This window comes from Lepidothrix coronata, unplaced genomic scaffold, assembly GCF_001604755.1.
Source record: "Lepidothrix coronata isolate B3197 unplaced genomic scaffold, Lepidothrix_coronata-1.0 Scaffold2, whole genome shotgun sequence".
NCBI lineage: Eukaryota > Metazoa > Chordata > Aves > Passeriformes > Pipridae > Lepidothrix > Lepidothrix coronata.
Genome location: NW_016690182.1, coordinates 14,911,827 through 14,933,187, shown reverse-complemented (window position 1 = coordinate 14,933,187; position 21,361 = coordinate 14,911,827). Strand labels below are relative to the sequence as shown.

Below are 21,361 nucleotides of genomic sequence, written 5' to 3'. Positions count from 1 at the left end.
CACAGAGTTCACTAACCATTCCCTCAAAATTCCAAGCATGCAGTTACAAAGGGATGGGCGAGAAGCATTCCTAAGCCTGGTGTTCCTGAAGTGTTGTTTGAGTGGTCATCTGGAGGCAAGAAAACAAACATCTGTTCCTATCACCTGAGCCAGAATGGGGCACACTAAGCTCACCTGCTCTTTTATTCTAAGAAATTAGAGAGATTTCACATAATTTTCAAGCTTCAAAGACAGACAGATTAGTTTCTTCTTATCTCCGTGAAATGAAGAGTGACTTTATGAGTAAGGGCTCCTAATAAAGACTATCACAGTTATAAACACCTTTCATGTAAGTTATTGTTGTACAGGCAGGTTTTAGTCTCCCAGGAGTGCTGAAATTGCAGTTATAATGGCTGTCATTAAAACACTTAATTGCACGTTGGTGATTATGTTGTTATTACCCTGGTTGGAACTACTCTCTACAACAGCTTATATACCATAGAGTACAGTCTCCCTTGCCTGTCCAAACAAACCCTTTATAGCTCCTATATATGCTCCTATAACCTACATATGGTTATCCCCACGTGTGTTATTGTTGAGAAATTTCATCAACCTCTTGTTAGAAAAATAGAAAGTCTTTTCCCCAAAGAGCTCCAAGTGCATCTGATTTAACACAAATAAAACTTCCCTCCAATGACCACTGAGGCAGCTCCCATGGACACCAGCTTAGGAGATAAATTATACCTGGCATTTGAGGAGGTGGAGAAGAAAAAGAGCCTTGGAGTTCAGTTTTCCTGACAATCCCTCTCTCTGGAGAATGCCAAAGAGCACAGAACTGCTGCTGCAGCACCACACGGATCTGCCCCATTCTGCCGTTATCACCCACCCCAGAAAAGGTACAAATACACCTCCCTAAGGGCGACATTTCTGGGGGTCCAGCCACCACCTCAGAACTGCTGGCAAACGTTCCTTTAATATCCCCACAGTGTTCTGTCATACAAAATAGGAGACATAAGAGTCAGGGTGCAGAAGATCATTTGAATGTTGCCATTTCAGTTGTCTTATTCTCACTTTGGTGTTAACAATCTGCAGTCCTACCCAGCAATCTTATCCTGCTATGCAAATCTCTTTAAACAAAATGCTTTATTCAAAGCTTACTATTGTGAGCTGATATCAAATCAGTGCAGCAAATTGCCATCCGAGTATCTTGATCTAATTACGTTCTGGAAAGAATCGAAATAGATCTGAAGAAAATTCAGATAATGGAACAGGCAAGACAAGAAAGGGAAAGGAGGAGCATTATCAAAAGATAAAAGAAGAACAGAGCATAAAGGATAAAGCTCTGAGATACAAAAAATAGGATTAAGTGATACTGAAATGGTGGGGGGTACATGCAGAGGAATCCCATAAAGGAAGAGGATTAAAAATGTTACCACCATGTAACGCAGTCTATAAAATGCCATGTCACTCACTGAAATGTGAAAATGGGGGGCTTAGAAGTCAAGCACTGGGTCTGATCTGAAACCCTTGAGCAAACATGTCCATGTTTGAAATCCAATGGATTTCAGATGCAGTCGATGGAGACGAAACTTCCCTCCTGTGGATCTGCCTGTGACTGAAGGCTCTGTGTCACATTCACCCATACATGGAATTTAACTGCTCACAAGGCTCACAAACAGCCAAAGAGTCCAAGGACAATCCCAGTACAGGAAACACATCTTGTTCAATTTGGATGATGCTCAGTGGAGTTCTTTGTTCTTTTTAGTGCACATCACTACTAAAAGCTCTGTGGGCTCTCAAAAATCGTGTTACAAGTCCTTTTCTTTCAAGATGAAGGGATCAAGAGTCTCTTTCGATTTATTTTTAGTGTTATTTTTATAATAGTACACTAATTACAGATGGTCTTACTTTTTCTATGTCCTATCCCATGATTTCCTCAACATTCTCAGGATCCCAGTGATTAATGTAGGATTTTGTAAATATAGCAAAATTCATTAAAATATTTTGCTACACTTCTCAGTAAAAATTCTTCCCTCAAAAAACCCCTCAACCCCAAACAGAAAAGGAGTATCTTTCCTGTCTTTAAGTACACACTTAGAATCCTTTAGTGCTGGAATTAGAAGGGATGTGTGAATACGAGCAGTGTCAAAATACAAAGGATACTGAATGAAAACCCACACCTTTGTAAAGGGAAACAACTCATTGTAATTTGCACCTCTTTTGCAAGCATAGCCCTTACAAATAGCTCATTGCAAAAAAAACCAGCCAAAATAAAAATACAGCCAATTCACTCCACAAATCGCAGCTCCACAACCCAGAGAGGCGAGTCTGGAGTCCTAAGGTGTGCTTTAGTTCTCCCACGTTAAACCAAGCTCTTAATAACGAGATGTAAAACACCATGGGAATCCTTTTTTCCTGCCCCACGGAGCACTGTGTGCCAGGGGCTTCCCGGAGGGGCATCGAGGCAGTTCTGATCCACAAATTAACAACCCAGATGTCTCTCCCTGCTGCTTTCCCCTGGCCAAGCTGCCACCACTGAAAGCAGACCACAGGCAACAGCTCCAGAGGAAGGAACCAGCCTCCTTTCAGGCAGATAAAGCTTGTCTTGAAACAGAAGCCAACAATATTACTGTGCCTAATCAAAGACTTTTTTCACTACTCTTTACAGTAATTTTCTTTGTACTTCTGGCACCATCTTTGTTAAGAAGATTTATTGTCTGCTTTTTCAAATTTATCAGTTTGCAATGGCCACCAGATGAAGGGATCTCTTTAAATCGCTCTGTGTGGGGACAGTGAGAACATGTGCCCTACAGTCAGAGCTTTAAAGTCTCCCAGGCTGGAAAACCATTTACAAAAGTCAACAATGACAGGAAAGCTTTTGAGACAGTTATATTCAAGACATGCTGTTCATGAGGTGCTTTGCATTTTAAAGTTATTGACTTACAATTATTCCAATTAACTGTGCTGCTTAAAAAGTAAAAATGAGATTATTTTTTTTAGTATCTGACAAATTAAAAGAGTAACAGATTTACTTGTTGATTGATAGTAGATCATAAAATAAAGGTTTCCAACAAGAATCATTTGAATGTTAAACATTGCTATGATAGTTACCACTATAGTTTCTTTTGAGAAATGTCTATTTACTTAACTATTTCAGTTACAAGTACAAGCAACTGTTGCATCATCTTGCAGGACTGGGATGGCTGTTGAATATCAGGGAAGGATAACAGGATAGATAAAAGTTCTCTAAAAGAGAAAGCACCAGAACCAGCAGAAAGGTGGGGTCGGGCAGCCCTTCATTTGAATGTAAATGTAATTATGAGGCAGCAGTTGAGCTGACGTCAGGCAAGGTCTTGGTAAACCATTACCACCAGCACCTGGTAACACAGTGGATAATAAAAGAGGATGAAGTAGAAGATTCCAAGAAGAGTGGCATTATTAGAGAAACCCAAACACAAATATTTTGGAGCAGCAGAAGACAACACAGCAGAGCAGGATGTTGTGACCAGGTGTGTGCCAGCCATGTACATGAGCCCGCTCCTGGACAAGGACGGCAGCATGTACCCAGGCTCTGCCCGGGCTGCCAACACCCTGCCAGGGCAGGGCTTCGTGTCCGCGCCCCCCTACCCCGAGTACATGGGATACCACCCCGTGCCAGCCCTGGACACCCACGGGCAGCCGCCGGGGCCCTGGGGCTCCCACTATGGCCCGCAGAGGGAGGACTGGAACGCGTACGGGCCGGGCCCCTCCGGCGCGGGCACTGCCCAGCTCAGCGCCTCGTCCCCCGCCCCGGGCTCCTACAGCCCCGCCGAGTACAGCTCCCTGCAGCCCGGGGCCGGGGGGGCTCCTCCCGCAGAGCCCGGCAGTGCCCAGCACTGCTCCCCCAGCAGCCACAGGCACAGCTCCTACGAGTGGATGAGGAAAACCGTGCAAGCCAACACCACTGGTAAGTGCGGATCCAACCTCAACCTCAGCTCTCGCTGCTCTTACAAATAATTAACTTTACTTGAAACACAGGGCTTGGTGGGTCATGTACGGCATTTATTTCACCTACTGCTGTTTAAGGCAGTTTTGACTAAATTTGCGCTAGTTTCACATTCTCCCCATGAAGGCTTTCTGTGGTTACTGTAGTTGAATGGCTGGTGTGGTCAGACATGGATGCGTCAGACATGGATGCAGTTCCACAGCTCCTGTTGGAACATTCTGTAAAGCACTCCGTGTGAAAAACATGATAATCCTGAAAGTGTTATGGAGCAATGAAAGCAGCAACATTTAACAGCTACAGGCAAAAAATACTACCGAATTACTTTGTGCTGCAAGGTAAATATCAATATAAAATCAGGTTGACCTTTTTAAATAATTTCAATAATTTGAAAGAAAATTATGTGCTCTGATCCAACCGTAGCAATTACACAACTTTCTGCTGGTTGTCCTGTGCCTTTTCTTTTTCTACCCAGAATTATTAGTGAAAAGAAATATTCCTAGAGAGGCAATCTGACTCAAGTGATCAGCATAGACTATTTTGTTTGCAGATCACATAACTCCTCACTTCAGCTTCCTCTTCATTTAGTTTCACATCAGTTTTACATATTTTTCTTACATACCAGAACTTTGCAGCTTGCCACAATTACACAATTAAAACTCATTTTCCTGCAAGTGCCACTCATTGATGTGCCTGTTCTTGTCACAAGCTGCCTCCAGATGAACCCTTCCATGTATATTCCCAAGGTGTAAACTGGGTGTAGCAAGGCTTGCTAAATCTATTGTTAAGGTTAAAAGTAGTAAGTGTGTGTTAGGGAGCATCAAAGAAAATGATCCAAAGAAAGCAGAGCAATTACAATTAGAGCAATCTTAGAAGACACAGAAAATCGGTGCTGCTGCTTCAGACAGAAACCTCCTTCAAATGGTTATTGCTCAGGAGCAAAGTTAGTCTTGGTAATTGTTTCTTAATTATAAAGCAGACTGGCACTGTTTTGCCACTGTTACTAAATATCAAATGCCCAGTGAACATTGGGATATCACAAGGCCATCCTTCCACTTGGAGCCTCTACCAAGGCCCTCAAAGCCAGGGGGGTTTATAGTCCCTTTCCCCCCCTCATGTAAATCACAGTAGCTTCATTAACATCACTGGAGATTTCCAGATGTAGAAGTGATGCAAGACTTGAGTGGAGACCAAATTCAACTGAATGTCAATGAGGGAGCCCTGTTTGTGTTGTGCTGCCACTGAATTTTGAATGTACTGTCATTCTTAAATGGTAACACAGACTTCAAAATCTAAATCTTTGCTTTACACTTATTGCACAGACTTGGAAGACCCTGAAAGGTTTCTTGCATGCTTGTTCAACTTTATAAAATATATTTGTGATTCAGAGACACAGTTTTGGGCCTAAATTCATCTCTAGTCTGCAAAGCACTTACACAGAATTCACACACAGGCTGCAATACTTTATGAACCGTTGGGGACAGGTGAAACAGGGCCCATCAATAGATGCATGTCCCGAGGCTGTGCATTCCCTGCCTTTGAAGTGTTAAAAACAGCTCAGGACTTCACGGAAGTGAGCTCCAGGCAACAGCCCCCGGACTGTCAGAGTAAAGCACAAATGTGGTAACTGTACAAAACAAGAAAAGTACCAAACAGATTTGACTTTCCATTGGTGACTGAAAAAAAAAAAAGGGGAAAATTTTAATATTGACACGGAAAAAATGGTGATAAATGGAAGGAAATTCAAACAAACCACAAGGCTAAAATTATATATGTAAGTGCTCTGAATTACCTTATAAATGTTTTCTCTAGAAAAAACTGACTTGATGCCATTATAACCCCTCTTTGAAACACCCTTGCTCTCTGTTTTTCCTTATTGCCATAATATCAGTCATGTTATAAAGTAGCTACTGGCTCCTCTCCTTCAGTGTTATCGCTGCTTGATACAGTTCATTGCTCTCAAATTCCAGAATTACAGCCCTGAACCCTACAAATGTATTTATATGTATAAATATGTGTCTGCTCTTCAGTTCACCAGTGGTGTGTACTCACATGGATGTGTGTGAGCAGCAAGGAATAACAGAGATCAAAACACATCTGATTAGAGCAGGGAGCCTCCTGAAATTCTGCCCTAAAGACAAGAGGAATTATCTGGGGGGAGTGGATGTTAATGGGAATTTTTTTCCTCTCTATTTAGGCTCTAGTAAATACACTACATTCTGATTCAATATTCGTATTCAGCTTTTTATACAAAAAAAAATTCAACTGCAGGAAAAGTGAAATGAAAATTTATCTGATCATGTCAATCTTCAGGATGAAACAACAAAGGCAGAAGTACTATGTCCTTTCAACAGATAAAATGGTATTTGAAATCCTCTGTCTTAAAGACCATAAGTGTATATTCAGAACCAATCCCTTTCTTATTTCAAGCACACAGACACTCCAAATATATGAGGCAGTAAGAAATTCAAAAAACCCCAAACATCAGAAGTGGGTTTGGTAAAGGTATCCTCCCAGTCAGGCTATCAAAGTGAGGAAAAGAACATCTAAAGAATTCCTGACAGTCTGAGCCTGTTTTCACTAAAAATCTATGATAAAATGCCTCATCAACTTCATCTGTGCAAGAGCAGAGCTTCAAATTAGTTTCTAAACCCTATGTGATCAATAATATAAAATATGTATTTCTGAGAGCTAGTGAGCCTTCAAAGCATGAGACCTACTGAGAAGGTGTTGAAAGGGCCTAGAAAACAGGTTCCAAAGCTCCGTATGAAACTTCATCTGGGAGTGGCCATTCTCAGAAAGAGAAGGGACTTTAGGGGACTAAACAAAAGGACATTATTTTCATATGTTGTGTGCTCAGCCTTAGATTTTTTTTTTTACTATATCCAACACATTTGATGTCTTTATTTAGACAAGCTGTGATGTCCAAGTAATTCAGATTACATCACAGCAGAAACACAGACAGAAAGCAAAATAGAAAAGCAGGAAAAAAGCCAGGCCCCTGCTCTAATGCTAATTTATTTTGCTTTGTAAACTGGTTGGGGCATCTATTTTGCAGTGGCCTACATTGTCTGAGGTTTTGAGGCCGATCTGTCATATTGAGGCAGCAGACCCTTTTAACACTTCACTTTGCTTTGCTTTGATATGCAGCCTTGTCTCTTCCTTCTCCCTCCTTTCTTCAGGAGTTATATTGCCGGAAAGGGTGATGATTTTCACAGCAAATAAAGAGGCCTTCTCCCAGCTTTATTGTCTTCAGAAGAAATGTTCTGTGAATTTTATGACCAAGGGCAATGGGGAAAACTACTCCTTTCCTCCACCCCCTCAGATCATGGTTATATTTGCTGATTATAGTGAAGCCGGAATAACCTTGTTGAATTTTAACCCATTTTCAAAGATTCCCTCTAAGCCTTCGGTTTACAAGGAACCCGAATATCTGTCCTACTGTCAGCATTAGAACTATCACTTAGGGCAAAGATTTCAAAACCAACAATTTGTACCTTGAAAAAAGTAAATTTGGTTTGATGATTGTTTTAGTCCTGCAAATTTAGGCAGGAAAATCTTGTATGTTGGAAGTCAAATTGGCCTAGGATTTGGGAACATATCCTTAATTCTGTGTATTTCAGCTATGCCTACCTCTAGCTTTCAGACAAAAATAAACACAGTCTGACCTAAGTCAGTCCAAATTTAAAGAGAACTGAGGAAAAAAAATATTCCTTCATCTATTTCTGTGCCTTTTTCCTCTGCTAAGATGAAAGAGTCTGACATTTGTTTAGGGCTTGTAAATTCCAAACCAATTGGCTTGTGGTTCTGAATGTGAAAGGGGGGGCTTGATAAGATCTCCTTGTTGCTCCTTTGTGTGGCGTGTGCTTCATCTTAACACCTCAATGGATTTTAGGGAATCACTTTAAAGAGTCTTTGTCCTACAGTTTGTCCCAGAAAACTCACATCAAAAAAACCTGGGAAGATCAGAAGAAAAAAGGAAAACTATCTATTTGTTTGTTGAAAGTGCAAAGGAGAACAAATAAGTTGAAAACTGATCTCTCTGTATTATTATTGCATGAAGAATTGTTTAAAAATTATATGAAATGAGAGATATCTTCTAAACATTCACTAATGCTTCTCTCAATGGTATTTATCTAATGTACCTAAGAATAGTTCTTTTATACATTAGAGAGAGGATGATCCTGAAATCCTTTTACAAGTATTTTATTGCCTCATCTTACAAATTGCCTCCAACTCCAAAGGGAAGCCCAGCCCAGAGTACCCCCAGGAATACATCTGCAGGCACTCAGCACCTTGCAAGGCTGGGCATTGTTGGAAAAAGTAAATTCAAATTATTATTGAGCTTATAAGCACGTCCTGTGGCCACTCAAGAAAGCAAAAGCACTTCCAGCAGGACATTTCTTTGTATTGGAGAAGTGATCTTTAACAACTCAGGTAAAGAATTAGCCCACAGTACAGCTAAAATTGTGACTGAATTTCAGTCTGGAAATCCTGGGTATTTCTGCTCTCAAATACACACAAGTCCCTTTAGTGAGCACCGTAATGAAACTCCTTTGAGATCAATATAGCCAGCACCAGTGATGTACTGCTATGAATTATTGAAGATGCTTCAGGGTGTTTATTACTTAAGAGCTTCACATTTAAATGTATGTTTACAGAGAGAGGGAGATAAAGAGGGAAAGACAGTTATGGTAACAAGTACTCTCTTATTTTACCCTGTACCTCATATTCCTTCTCTGTGCCACAGAAAACAATCCCATGTGAGTAGTTTAATTAATGTCTGTAAAATGCTGGAGATGTCTGAAAGTTGTTATGGAAAATCAAATTAATATTTCTTAATATTAATAACATTTATTTCCTAAACAGGTAAAACAAGAACAAAAGAAAAGTACCGAGTTGTTTACACAGACCATCAAAGACTGGAATTAGAGAAGGAATTTCACTGCAACAGATACATCACAATCAGGAGAAAGTCAGAACTGGCAGCAAACCTGGGACTATCGGAAAGACAGGTACCCAGAGCCCTCCATCCCAGGGAACACACCACACCCCCCACACTCATTAACTGTTCATTTGACAGAAACCTCCAGTTAGAGGTAATGAAGCATTAGGAATTCATCTATACTACACAAAGGACTTAGAATTACCTTCTACCTTCCTCTACAGATAGAATTTAAACAGTTCAGCTTCATGCTACCTTAGCTATGTTCCCAATAGTCCTGACATTCATAACTTTATTTCTTCTTGAAACCACACAAAGTAATGGCCAGGAAAAAAATCCAAAGCATTGGATGCATTTGAGCTGTAAGCCAGGAAAATCAAAACTGAGCATTCAAAGAGCAACCAAATGAGATATTTATGGGCTTTTTTTTGTCATAAATGTATTGGCACAGCTCCCACAGGCCACATTCTTCCATAGATTTCAGCATATTGAAGGGGCTCTTCCAGCCCTGGACTTTCAAGTCAGGATCTCATTTTGCTATCATTTTCACAGGTCCTTCACCTACAGCAGTAGTTCAAACTTCCTACATACAGGCTGCTTTAGGCTGCAAAGTTTGGTCCCACATTTGATACTATTATACAAATACATGTAGCCAAGACTATCCAGGCAGGGAATGTTCAAGGGCATACTTAGATCCATTACCTCCTTGGAAAGCAGCTCTGCATTTGTTCACATAGAGTACATACTTAATCTGTGTCCTGAACAGAGACACTCCCCTGAGCAGGGCCCAGATCTGTCAGCTGTGCTCACACAAAGACTAGAGGAATTCAGGATAAGAATTCCCTAAAATCCCTGTGTTGGAAAGCACAGCTCTGCAGTAACTGTTGGATCCAACCCTTCAGAACTACAGCTGGAGGATAAGGTGATATTGAATAGGGCATCTCATTTAGCAACCAGATTATTGCCCTCAGCGAATTCCAAACTAGAGATCTTTCTTTTTAGTATTTTACAAGCATTTGTTCTTTCTGAATATACACATCCAGTTGTCTAAAATATTCTCTTTCAGTGGCCTCCTCTGCCTTTGCATTCAGTCTGTGCAGGAGCATGGGATAGAGAGGGACCAGTCGAGGAAGTGTGGGGATGCACAGATAACCAAGGGTATTTTAGGATCAAGCCCTGGATTTTCATGAACACATTTTAGTGCAGTGACATTTAATCCCAGACCCAAGGAGTGCATAGATTGCAGACTCCAAGAGGCCCCAGACAGTGACAATGGAAACCACGGATGGACTAAAGTTTGTCACACAGTAGGACAGAGCTGCGTTGGAAATTTTTCAGAGCACTGCAGTTATGAAAGATTCAAAACCTGCACCTTAATATTATGCAAGCTGGCTGACTTAGAACACAGACATGCCTGGAATCACCAGAGATACTGCACAAAATCAGCAGTTCCTTTTTACACTGCTGCTCCTAATGCCACCCAACCTTTGGCAAGTTTCCTTCAAGTATAATGGAGACAAAATACTTAATTTATCTGTATTTCTACAGGACTCACGACAGACAAAGCTAAATGCTACTTAATGCCATTACCAGTAAGGTAATAAAAATAAATAGAAAATAATAATTAGATTTTGAATACAAAGCAATGGCACAACTTTATCATATTGTATTCAACACACCTTTTATGCTATAATAAAAACTGTTAAGTATGAACACAAACTTTCTGTTCATTCACACTTTCACATAAGGAAATAAAATATAAATACTTAAACTAAAAGCAGGTTTTAAATAGACAGGAGTCTTTACACCTGCACAATTAGTCTGGGAAATTGAATGTCAATAGGTAATGCTGATATCTAGTTATACACATGGCTGTATGTGTGTATCTGAAAAACACAGGTATAAAAATAGAGATATAAATATATAATACATAATAAAAGCAATCAAAGCTTTAAAAACACATAAGAATATATGCACACACAGAAGTCATTCACAACATAAGTGAAGAAAAAGAACCCTCAGTACTTGGCTTTGAATTAATCTGTAACACAGATAATAAAGAAATCTTCAAAATTATTCCCTAATTGCATCTTCCTAAAGTGTGACACAGCCACTGGCAAAGCTGGGATGATGAACTCGGGGAGTCTCTGAGTCTTGAGGAGTGTGTTGATCCCTGTGTTCTCACATATAACACAGCATGTTCCCTTCACACCAGGCCCAAGAATAGAAAGTAATCTTCTATTGATTATAATGCAGAAAGTTAACACAGAGGAAAGCCAAAAGTTTTCACTGCACAGATTCAGTGGTTTGGTTTGTGGGTTTTTGATGGCAGGGCGAGGGGGGGTCATTTTGTGTGGGGGGGGGGTGTTTTGGGGCTTTTTGTTTGTTCATTTCCTTGCTTCAGGTTTTGGGGTTTTTTTCCTAGTGTTTTTTACCTTCTCTCCGTTTTCACTGTTCTAATTGCTGTAAAAGGTTGCCCAGCCCTTTGCACTAATCCGATGCTGTTTCTAATGCCCCAGGTGAAGATCTGGTTCCAGAACCGGCGGGCAAAGGAAAGGAAGCTGCTCAAGAAGAAAATCTCGCAGTTTGATGGCAGCGGGGGCTCAGCCCAGAGCGACTCGGGGTCACTGAGCCCCACCGAACTGTCCAGCTCCCTGTTCCCACCTCCCCACGGCATCAGTGGATTACAGCCTAGTGACATTCACCAGGTCATGGTTTCAGAATGAACAGAGGAAAAAAAAAAAAAACAGGAAAAAAGAGAAAGCAGGAATGGATTTCCCCACCTTTAAAACTCACTTATGCAAAGGACCCTTCTCATTTCACTGCCTCTAGAGAGCTGATTTCTGAGCACGGGATCTGGGACTGTTGTCAAAGTATTTTAATTGTTGCAGAAATCTCAGGGAACTTGTGCTGCTAAGATTCATCGCTCAATATCTTTGAACAGCACGTAATTTGCTTCAGACACTGACACAAAGAATGAGACAACAAAAGTTCAAGTAAACATAGTTCTAGTCCGATCACATATACCCACAGAGAACTAAGGGGACTGATTATAAAACAGAGTATTATTGCAGAAAATATAAGAAGCTGGGTTTGTTTGCGTTGTTACATTTATATAATTAGAGTAAACAGTAGATGTTAATAAATATTTACACTTACATGTATTGAAAAGAATGCTACTTTCTGAAAACAACAAAAACATTCAAAACACATTTAAATACTCAAAAAAAAATAATAATGTCGCTATACCAACATATTGCATTTAATTAAATAACACAAATCATCTTTGCCCTATGTCATTGTATTCAAGGATGCAATAGTTACAGATACCTAATACACCAAACCTGCCAAGATCTGTCCCACTGTAGGAAATTAAGCCATTTCTCATGCACATTAGGAAATGCCAAATAATTTGGAAGATAAGCATTATTTCAATCTTCAATGACTGCATATACTGCTGCTCAAAAATATGAGCAAAAAGGTAATGGGAACAGGACTGTTACTACCACCAAACCCCCAAAAAGCAAATAAAGAATTTGCTTAATGTCTCTAAACATTTTAAGTTAATACTAGCAGTCTTAGGCCACTGACTTTATATATGACACTTATTTTGGGCAAGAAATACCCCCAAGTAGCTGACAGTGTTATTTTGAAGTTGTTACCTGCAGCTCAGCATTCCCAAAGTGCAGGAATGTCACCAAAGAAATGTTCCCTTCATGGGCACTCCTGAAAGAGCACAAATTAAGGATAAACATGCTCATGGTGTGGTTTGCTTTAATTATCAGTCCATGTTGGCAGGTGAGAAGGCAGCAATGATATCTAGAAGTCTGGGAAAAGGAGAAAGAAAACCCAAAGCACTAAAAAAAACCCCAAACCCCATACAGTAGTACTGTTCATTGGAATTTCATAGTGGGAGCTTTTTGATAGCACACAAGTTAAGTGCTCTATTGGAAAAATTTAATATTACTGAAAAGGCCAAGAGGAGCAAAGGTAATAAAAAGGGAAAAGAGTGGAAAACAAACAGAAATCAGCATTATCTGGCACATGAAAAGTCAGGCATCACTTATTTCAGTAATATCAAACTTGTTCTCAGAACCAGCAGATTAAATTCTGCTGTTCTTTGTCTCAGTGAGCACTCAAAATGCACTGAACAATATGGACAGAACCTGCCAAAGCTCTCAGCATCTGCATTCCATACACCAGATGACTTATATTTGAAGATGTGTCTCACTGTTCCCCAATAATTTAAAAATAACTCTGTTAAGAGTAATTCCATGAAAGCAACTCTATCAGGAGTCACAATAACCTCTTCAAAAATAAATACTGAATTATATATTTGGAGGCATGTCTCCAACTAAACTAGGAAGGAATCCTGTAACACAGGATAAGAATTTACTCACTGTAAGCATTTGTGGGTGGTTCCCCAATATATTTTCTAATAATCTCCTATCATATAGCTCAAACAAATAGGTGTATCTTAATGCAAACAAACTGTAAACACAAAATCTTGTGTATATAAACAGGTACAAAACTCAGCCTGATGAGAAATTGAGACTCTGTGTGGCTTTGATTCAGGATCTTCCAAATCTGCCCACTGGTGTTCCAGTGTGATGATGGACATTTTAGGAGACTGAGCAGCAAGTTGTAGAATACCCACAAAGAGATCTAGTTCTGTTTAGAGTCATGGAAGTGTTGCACTTCTATACCTGAAGGAGGTACAAGATCAAATCATCTCCCAAGAAACTCATACTTTAGATACACAAGAAAAAGGGAAGAGTACCTTTACCTTGGTATGCAAAGCCCAACTCCCCAGAAAGTCCATCTCTGTGGAGAGCAGGGAAGGGCTGTTCTGAGGGTTATTGGTGGCACAGAAATGGAGAGAGACAGAGAGAGAGAGAGAGCACTTTCTTCTAGTTTTCGGGGTTTTTTCTGGGATCGGTCATCATAACAACAAGAAAGAATGGCAAGTGTGGAGCTCTAACACACAACACATCATTTATTATGTTTGCATGCTAAAAATGCTTCCTTAACTTCAGATTGCTCTTTCCTTCTCGTTTATGTCAAAACTGAGACACAAATCTGACGTGGTTATTTACCATGTTCCCATACAACACATTCTAAAGAAGCTGCAGTCTGCGTGACTGGCCAGGCAGGCAGCAAACACCCCAGAGTCCTGACAAACTGGACAGAGGAGACACTGACTTCAAAACAACCACAGTCCACTGAGGAATCATTCAAAATGAGCCTATTTTAAGTGTCAAACCAGAGCTGGAATGGGATACAAAGCACCTCCTATGGCATGTTTAAAATCAATCCTGTCAATAAAAAGTGTTTTCCTTTTTCATGATCTTCATCATGAATTTTTTCCAAAGCATATATTAATAAATATTTGGGGGACACAGTCTCTTTCATGCACTAGATAATGGTGTCCAAGCCTAAAAAGTGTATTGGATTATCTTCTCTGGCTATGACTGAGACAGATAAGAAGTTATTCCCCCTACCTTGTACTGCGCACAGGTACCCCCACCCAGATCATAACACCCCTTTCAGTCTCAGTGCAGCAACACAGCTGTTTCTCAAAATAATCTAGGGAAAGAAAATTAAACACTTTTGGACTGATTAGAATAATTTTTAGTAAACTTGATCGGAGGGTGATAACCATGCAGTCAGAGTTCCACACCAGGAGGCTGGGAGGCCATAGAGAGGGGGAATGGCAAGAACCTGAAAGCAGAAAATCCTCCTCTGTCTCTGACTGCAGCCATTATTCCCAAATCAAATCCAATTGAGCACTTAATGCTGGCACATCTCAATGCTCATTATGGATCACGGGAGAGCCTGACAGGAGCCCATCCTACACTCACGTTCTGCCAACACTAGCCCGGGAACACGAGGGCCGGGAGAGGCAGTTGGGTGGAGGACACACAGCCAAAGGCCTCACATTGCCATTATTTTTGGGCAGCTGTGTTTGCCTCTTCAGCATTGCTTATGCGAAGGAGAAACTTCAGAAGATGTGATCAGACCTTGTATTTCATTTTTGTATTTACATGGGTGAAACACTAAGGGCTATAAATAACATTTTTCAATATTTATCTTTCCCCCTTTGAAGGCTTCTCCAGGGACTTTAGACTCTCCCTTAGCACTGTTAGGCAATTAAAATAATAATAAATCAAATGCCACCCTTCTCACCCAGTGGGGACCTTCCCCAAGCTCTCTGAGTTTCCTGTGTTTTTCCCTTTATGTAAATAGAAAACCATCCCACTGTTTAAATTCAGCTGTTTGGTTGGTGTTTGGAGTTTGCAGAGCAGCAAGCCACTGGAACACCAGCTGATATCAAACGAGAACTCTGCGTCACACAACTGTCTGATACCAGCAGCCAGCAAATCCCTCCTGGCCTTTATCTGAATCATCTTCATTCTTAGGAGAATTCTGTAGGGGTGCCAAAGCTTTGGCAACAATCGCCCTTCTCAGTCCCACTGCCTATAAATACTTAATCAAGAAGGAACAATTTGCCACAAACTGCTCATGCTGACACTCAGTGTAGCACCACAGTGATCTGGCTTTATTAACTAACTTCTAAATATTGATCTGTGGGAGAAAAAAAAGAAAAATACAGATTTGTCCATAGTTACAGTAAGGACAGATAGTTTAGACCAGAAATTGGAAAGGACCTCATTATAAGATATTTAAAATATCAATTTGCAGAGAAGAGAGCATAACTTAAACACCTAACTGGCTGCTTGTAGTAGTCATACAAGTCAAGCAAAAACCTGGATCAGAAACCTGACAACCTCTTGAAACTTAGATTACTTTTGAAAATGGATCTCCATCAGGCATTTTCAGTACAAGCAGCACAGAGCTGCACACCCCTGCACAAAAACCTCCTAGACACTACAGAATATTTGTGTCACAAACTCAATTTCATTAAACCTCTCCCATCACTCTTGACTTGCCTTCCTTCAGCAATTGAACGTATCTAAATTTGCCTAATGAGTTACACATTTCTATTGCTTAGCAAAATGACGTGGATTTGCCGTGAGATGCAACTCAGCTTGGGAAAAGAGTTTGTATCAGTTGATCAAGAAACATGATGGTTTGTCCACCAGACTTAAAATACATTCTCCAAACTCCAAGAGTATAATCCTCTCATCCAACAACCTCCTCCTCTGTTGAAACACACAAGTGTGGGAAATGAGGGAATTCTGGCAGCCAATATGACATCACTTGTTGTATATCCTTCCTTCTGAAGAATGACTGGTGGGGATTTATATGGAACAAACAAGGAAAAAATACATTGGAAGACTTGGAATCTCTCAGGCCCCCATTAGCATTCACTTTATTTTCTCTCAATAGAGCTTCTATTTAATACTGTGCTTTATCTCCTCTCTTTCCTGCTCTCTTTTTGTGTTTCATGCTCTACATAAGAACACTTGATTCCAAGAAAGGAAGTGATTTGGGTGGATAAACACTGCCAGAGCCCATCATCTCTCCACAAATCACCCAGTTTTTATGGCATAATAGTTTCATCAAATAAGCAGCATCCTAAAACAGTACTGAAATGAGACTTGTAAATATTTCCTCCTGTGAAGACAGAAAGTTCGATAAATCAGGCTGAAAAAAATTCCCTGTAGTATTTACCTCTCAAACCCAATATTCAGCAGACATACTTCAAACACAGGCATGGGTTACAAAAGGTGTTTTTCTAAAATGGTCTATTTTTACCCACAGTCATCATTCCTACAGGAGAGAACACACAAACATATAAAAAAAAAAAGTCCCCTGAAACTTCAGCTGAACTTTGACTTCAACCTATTACTTTAAAAGCACAAGATGTTAAATATGTAGCTGGTATAGCAAAGTACCTTTTCCAATTAAAGAGATTCCTTTTGTGGTTTGCTAATCCCTCACTCACGAGAAAGGGGTCACACACATATATTGTGTCAAAACTCTACACTTGCTCTTTCCACCCTTCAACTCAGCAAATTGCTGTCCCACCTGTTCAGCACCTAATGGAGTTCAAGCTTTGATCCATCACATGTGCCCTCCTGGCACAACATCCATTGAAATGGCTGGAACACGAGCTTGTTTATTAAATCAGAACACAGGTTGCATTAAAATGGAGGCTCTTCAGTGAAACCTGAAGAGGTTTCCTGCTGCTGGGTGGCTCCCTGTTTGCCACACCTCTCCCTGACACCTGAATCTCACCACTGTCATATCTAATGCTAAGGTGGTAAATCCTTGCCCAAGGCCCTGGGGTTTATTTCCCTTTCTGGCACACACACTGCTTCTCTCTCATTTCTTTTGCCCTTCTAAAATTTCCAAGAGGTTTTTATTTGAACAAAATTGAACACATAATAGGTAGGAATGGGAAGAGAGCTTGGTTTTATAGCACCCAAGGGAGATCCTAAAGGCTCTAGAAAAATCTTCTTAACGGGCTTGATCCACATCCCAAGTCAGTGCCTATCCCAGCGAAAGCTGATCGTTCCAGGACGGCATGGTGTCATGACCATGGGAAATTCCAGCCTAAGCCCTCCCAAGTTGCCTCTTCGGCTCTCATTTATTCCCAAAAGAAGGCCGTGGACTGCTCCTCAGCCACTTGCAGCTGTCTGTTCCAGGATTTTCCTCTCTCCCTTTGGCATCCAAAGGTTATGCAGAGCAATGAGCACACAGTCAGACAGCACTGAGACAGGTTTAAGTCCCTTACCCTCCTGAGCTCTGTGCAGTACAGACCCAGTTTTGCCAAAAGTCAGTGAGACACCTCAGTGGCAACCTGCTATTCCAAAGCATTTAGAGTCATGTTGAACAGCACTGCTGGACTTCATTAGAAAGTTCTCCTGAGTATGAGGGCTATCTTTATCATTATCTCTGGGTTTCTAGCATTTAGAAGGTCACTAAGTTATCCTTCCCCTCAAAACAGCTTCATTTCAGCAGAGAGGCATTTTAATCGGAACCTATTCTGAAATCCAAACACTTTATATCAACGAAATCACTGCCAGTGTCATTTTAGTTTTATGAAAACACACGAACATAAACATCCTTTAGCAGATGGGGCAGGGTCTCTTAACTCATGTGGTTACAGAGATGCTGCTACAAGTGGTCAAGAAATCTTTTCTATTTTTTTCCATGCCAAGAAATCCCTGCCACTGATGCACTCACAATTCCATTAATGGGAGCACTGCAAAGCCACGGTCCTGGTGAAATAACGATGATAAATAAGAATTACTGACACCAGTAGTTAGCTAAACACAGAAAAAGATACCAAATATCTTATAAACACCTTACTCTAATTATTTAAGAGGATGCATTTCACATCTAGCTGGGTAAGAGTTCAAAACTCCACCTGTGGCCCTCCACTCAAACTATTCCTTTGAGTATAGAAACACGTGTAAAAACTCGTTGCTCACCAGGTCAGAAGAGTCTAAGAAATGGAAAGACACCAGCAAGGTTAATAAAAATCAGCAGCCAGACAAAGCTTTGAGCAAAAATGAAATGTTGTAGCACCATGAAGAAGAGAAAGCAATTAATTTTCATATTTTTTTTTAGCATTCTGCAGGGACAGTGATGGGAAATGATTCCACAATAAACCAGGAACAAGAGTTTTAACTTTTCCATGAAGTAGACCCAGAGCTGTCTGGCTTTTCTGCTCACAAAGCACGTAGCTTTGAACCCAAAGGCTTGCATTTAGCCCTTTCTCATAGGAAACACTGGCCAAAGGGACATCAGGTTACATACGTTGTGATTATATTTTAAATATAACTACCTTTCTCATGAGTATTTCACCAAAGCTGCCAAGAATTAAGATGATCTCAACTGAATATTCAAGCCTATAATGCACAGCATCGGAATTATCATTTCTTCCTGTGTCCTCAGTTATGAGATTTACCTTTTCGGCTTTTACATCAGTTAAAGCAGAGACCTGGAATTTCAGTGAGAGTAAAATAAAGGCCAGTACCTTATTAACAACCCCATATATAACTTTATTTCAGTGGTCTCAGGATTTTATTTCCATGGGTTATGAACAGCAATAATCTACATAAAGATGAAGATGTTTGGAAAAATATCAGATCCTCAGGTATAGAATAATTTTCTCTTTTTTGACAGGTTTCTAAATATTTGATCAATGACTTACTTTTCCTGCAGTATATTGACAGTATTCATCACTAAACAAGAGAAAAGTGTTTTGACAAAAATGGGAGAACATAGAACACGTAATTTCATTTTATAACAACTTGTCTCTTTTTTTTTCCTCAAGTCATTAGAGTATGATTTACCTGCAGCTCCACATAAGATAGATAATGTGCTGAAGGAAGAGCATGGAGCACTGATAAAACTGGAGCTCATAAAATTTTGCTTTGGGAAGCAGCAAAAATTTTCACAGTCAAGTCATCTGCATTTTGCTGCGGTCTAGAAACACCTGTAAAACAGTAAAGTTGATTTATGAGAGAAGTATTTTCCTGAAAACAGCAGACAGAGATGGAGACATTTTTTCTAGTGTAGGAGGAGGTGAGCTCCTTCCTTACAGTAGCTGTGGGTCAGGAATTCTGATTTGGATACATACCAGACCCAATGCTTTATGGTAGCTACACTAATATTAAAAAAATAAAATAAAACCCACCAGACCAAAATCCCCCCTTTGGAATCTCATTTTTCATTCCTTTACTGCAATTACAAGCGCCAATAATTTTTTTGGCTACTTTCCATTTGCAGTAGGAGAGTAATTAAGTGCTTATTACCTCAATAATAATTTACACCTGTGTGCTGGGGCGGGGCTATTCTCAGAGGTTTTTTTCACCAATTTTGCTATTCCTATGTGGATTTTCTTCTCTCTCACCACTCTACCACCCTGCATGTAACTCTCTTTCCAAACCCATCACCAAACTCCAGGCAACCACCTCAAACCTTCGGGAAAACTCCAAACCCTCCCTCACCTTTCCCTCGGCCGCGAGTTGGGAAAAATGAACGGGGAAGAAGCGGAAGCACTACAGGGCTGGGTTTGTTCAAATCGCCACAGAAATACACCTGGAAAAGGGGTTTAAAAAGAGGAGGATCAGCACCTCCCCCCGCCTTCCCTCGACAACCCCTCGCGCCCCCGAGGGGGAAGGGGAATGAGCCACGATTCCACCTCCACACAACCCGAAGGGCTGCGAATTCGCTCCAACCTCAACTCCTGCTCCCTCTCTCTGAGCAGACACAGTGAAGGTGTTGATCTTAGCCTGATTTGCCCTGAAATGAACCCAGTACCTCTTGAAGGGAGGTCACTGCTCAGCGGAGGGGAATTCAGTGCTGAGTCTGAGGGAGCCGGGCGAGAGGGCACGACCTGGTCCTTTCCCTCTCTCTGTGCCACCCGCAAGCAATGCTTCGGACACGGAAGGATTCCTTGGGGCTTTTCATGCCTTCCTTGGGCAGAACAGGTCTGCAGAAGACCTTTAAACAGCTCTGCCCAAGCTGAACATGGGGGTGTCCACAGCAGCCAACAGAGCCCCCTCAGGTGGCAGCGCTGCCCTCAGCCCAGCCGGCAACCGACGGCTGGCAAAAACCTCTCCTTCTCACTTGGGTGAAGCTGGAGAATAATACCTTGGGAACTGAGGCTTTCAACGACCCTCTTCAGTTTTCCTTTGCGGCTGAAAGCGCCTGAGGGCCTGCGGGGGGAAATGGCGCACGCACCTGAGGGGGGCGGCGGGAAGTGCGAGAAGCTTTAACACTAGCGATAGTATAGATACTCAGGTTCCTTGTACACTGAAGGCTTAGAGGGAACTTCTGAAAAGTAGTTTAAAATTCCACAAGGTTATTCCGGCTTCACTACAACCAGCAAATACAACTTCCCTCAGAAGGGCCTCGTGCCGGGGCGCTCCTGAGGGAGGGGAAGGGGGGGGAAGTTATAAAGCCTAACGGTAGCGTATATATTCGAGTTCCTTGTACACCGAAGGATAAAACGGATTCTTTGAAAGCACAACTCAACACGGTTATTCCAGCTTCACTACAATCGGCAAACGCGACCTCTCTCAGCAGCGCCTCGCGCCGGCTGCGGCGCTCCTGAGGGGCGGGAAGGGGCGTGCGCGCACCTGAGGGGAGCGCGGCGGGAAGTGGGGGGGGAGTTATAAATCCTGACGATAGTACAGACATTCGAGTTCCTTGTACGCCGAAGGCTTAGACGGAATGTTTGAAAACAAAAATCAGTGAGGTTATTCCGGCTTGGCTGCAACCGGCAAACACAACCTCCCTCAGCAGAGCCTCGCGCCGACTCGTGACCCCCCCCGGAGCTCCTGAGGGGAGGAACAGGCGCGCGCGCGCGCACCCGAGGGGCGCGGGAGGCAGCCGCCCTCCGGTCACCGAGACCGGCGCAACTCGCCAGCCCCCGCCATCTCCGCGGAGGCACTGCCTCCCAGCAGACTGTGTCGAGGACACTGACACAGACACCGCGCTCAAACACTCCCCGGTGTCGTCCCCGCCCACTTCTC

At 41.6% G+C, this 21,361-nt stretch overlaps 1 protein-coding gene and 1 long non-coding RNA gene across 3 annotated transcripts; one reads left to right on the top strand and one right to left on the bottom strand.

Moving 5' to 3' along the window:
• The first annotated feature begins 3,385 nt into the window (after positions 1–3,385).
• On the top strand, positions 3,386–12,441 carry LOC108498001 (homeobox protein CDX-4-like). Its single transcript, XM_017816232.1, has 3 exons — positions 3,386–3,925; positions 8,831–8,976; positions 11,426–12,441. Exons 1-3 carry the CDS (start codon positions 3,502–3,504, stop codon positions 11,630–11,632), a joined length of 777 nt encoding a protein of 258 aa, XP_017671721.1. The 5' UTR covers positions 3,386–3,501; the 3' UTR covers positions 11,633–12,441.
• Positions 12,436–21,357, bottom strand: LOC108498013. Of its 2 annotated transcripts, XR_001875043.1 has the most exons (6): positions 20,966–21,357; positions 20,568–20,660; positions 20,478–20,534; positions 19,832–19,922; positions 19,175–19,317; positions 12,436–12,632 (listed from the first exon to the last, which is right to left on the bottom strand). It is a non-coding gene; the product is annotated as an uncharacterized LOC108498013 (long non-coding RNA). The 2 variants fall into 2 exon arrangements; XR_001875042.1 differs by lacking the exon at positions 12,436–12,632 and having other exon boundaries at positions 18,698–19,317.
• Between the last annotated feature and the right edge of the window lie 4 nt (positions 21,358–21,361).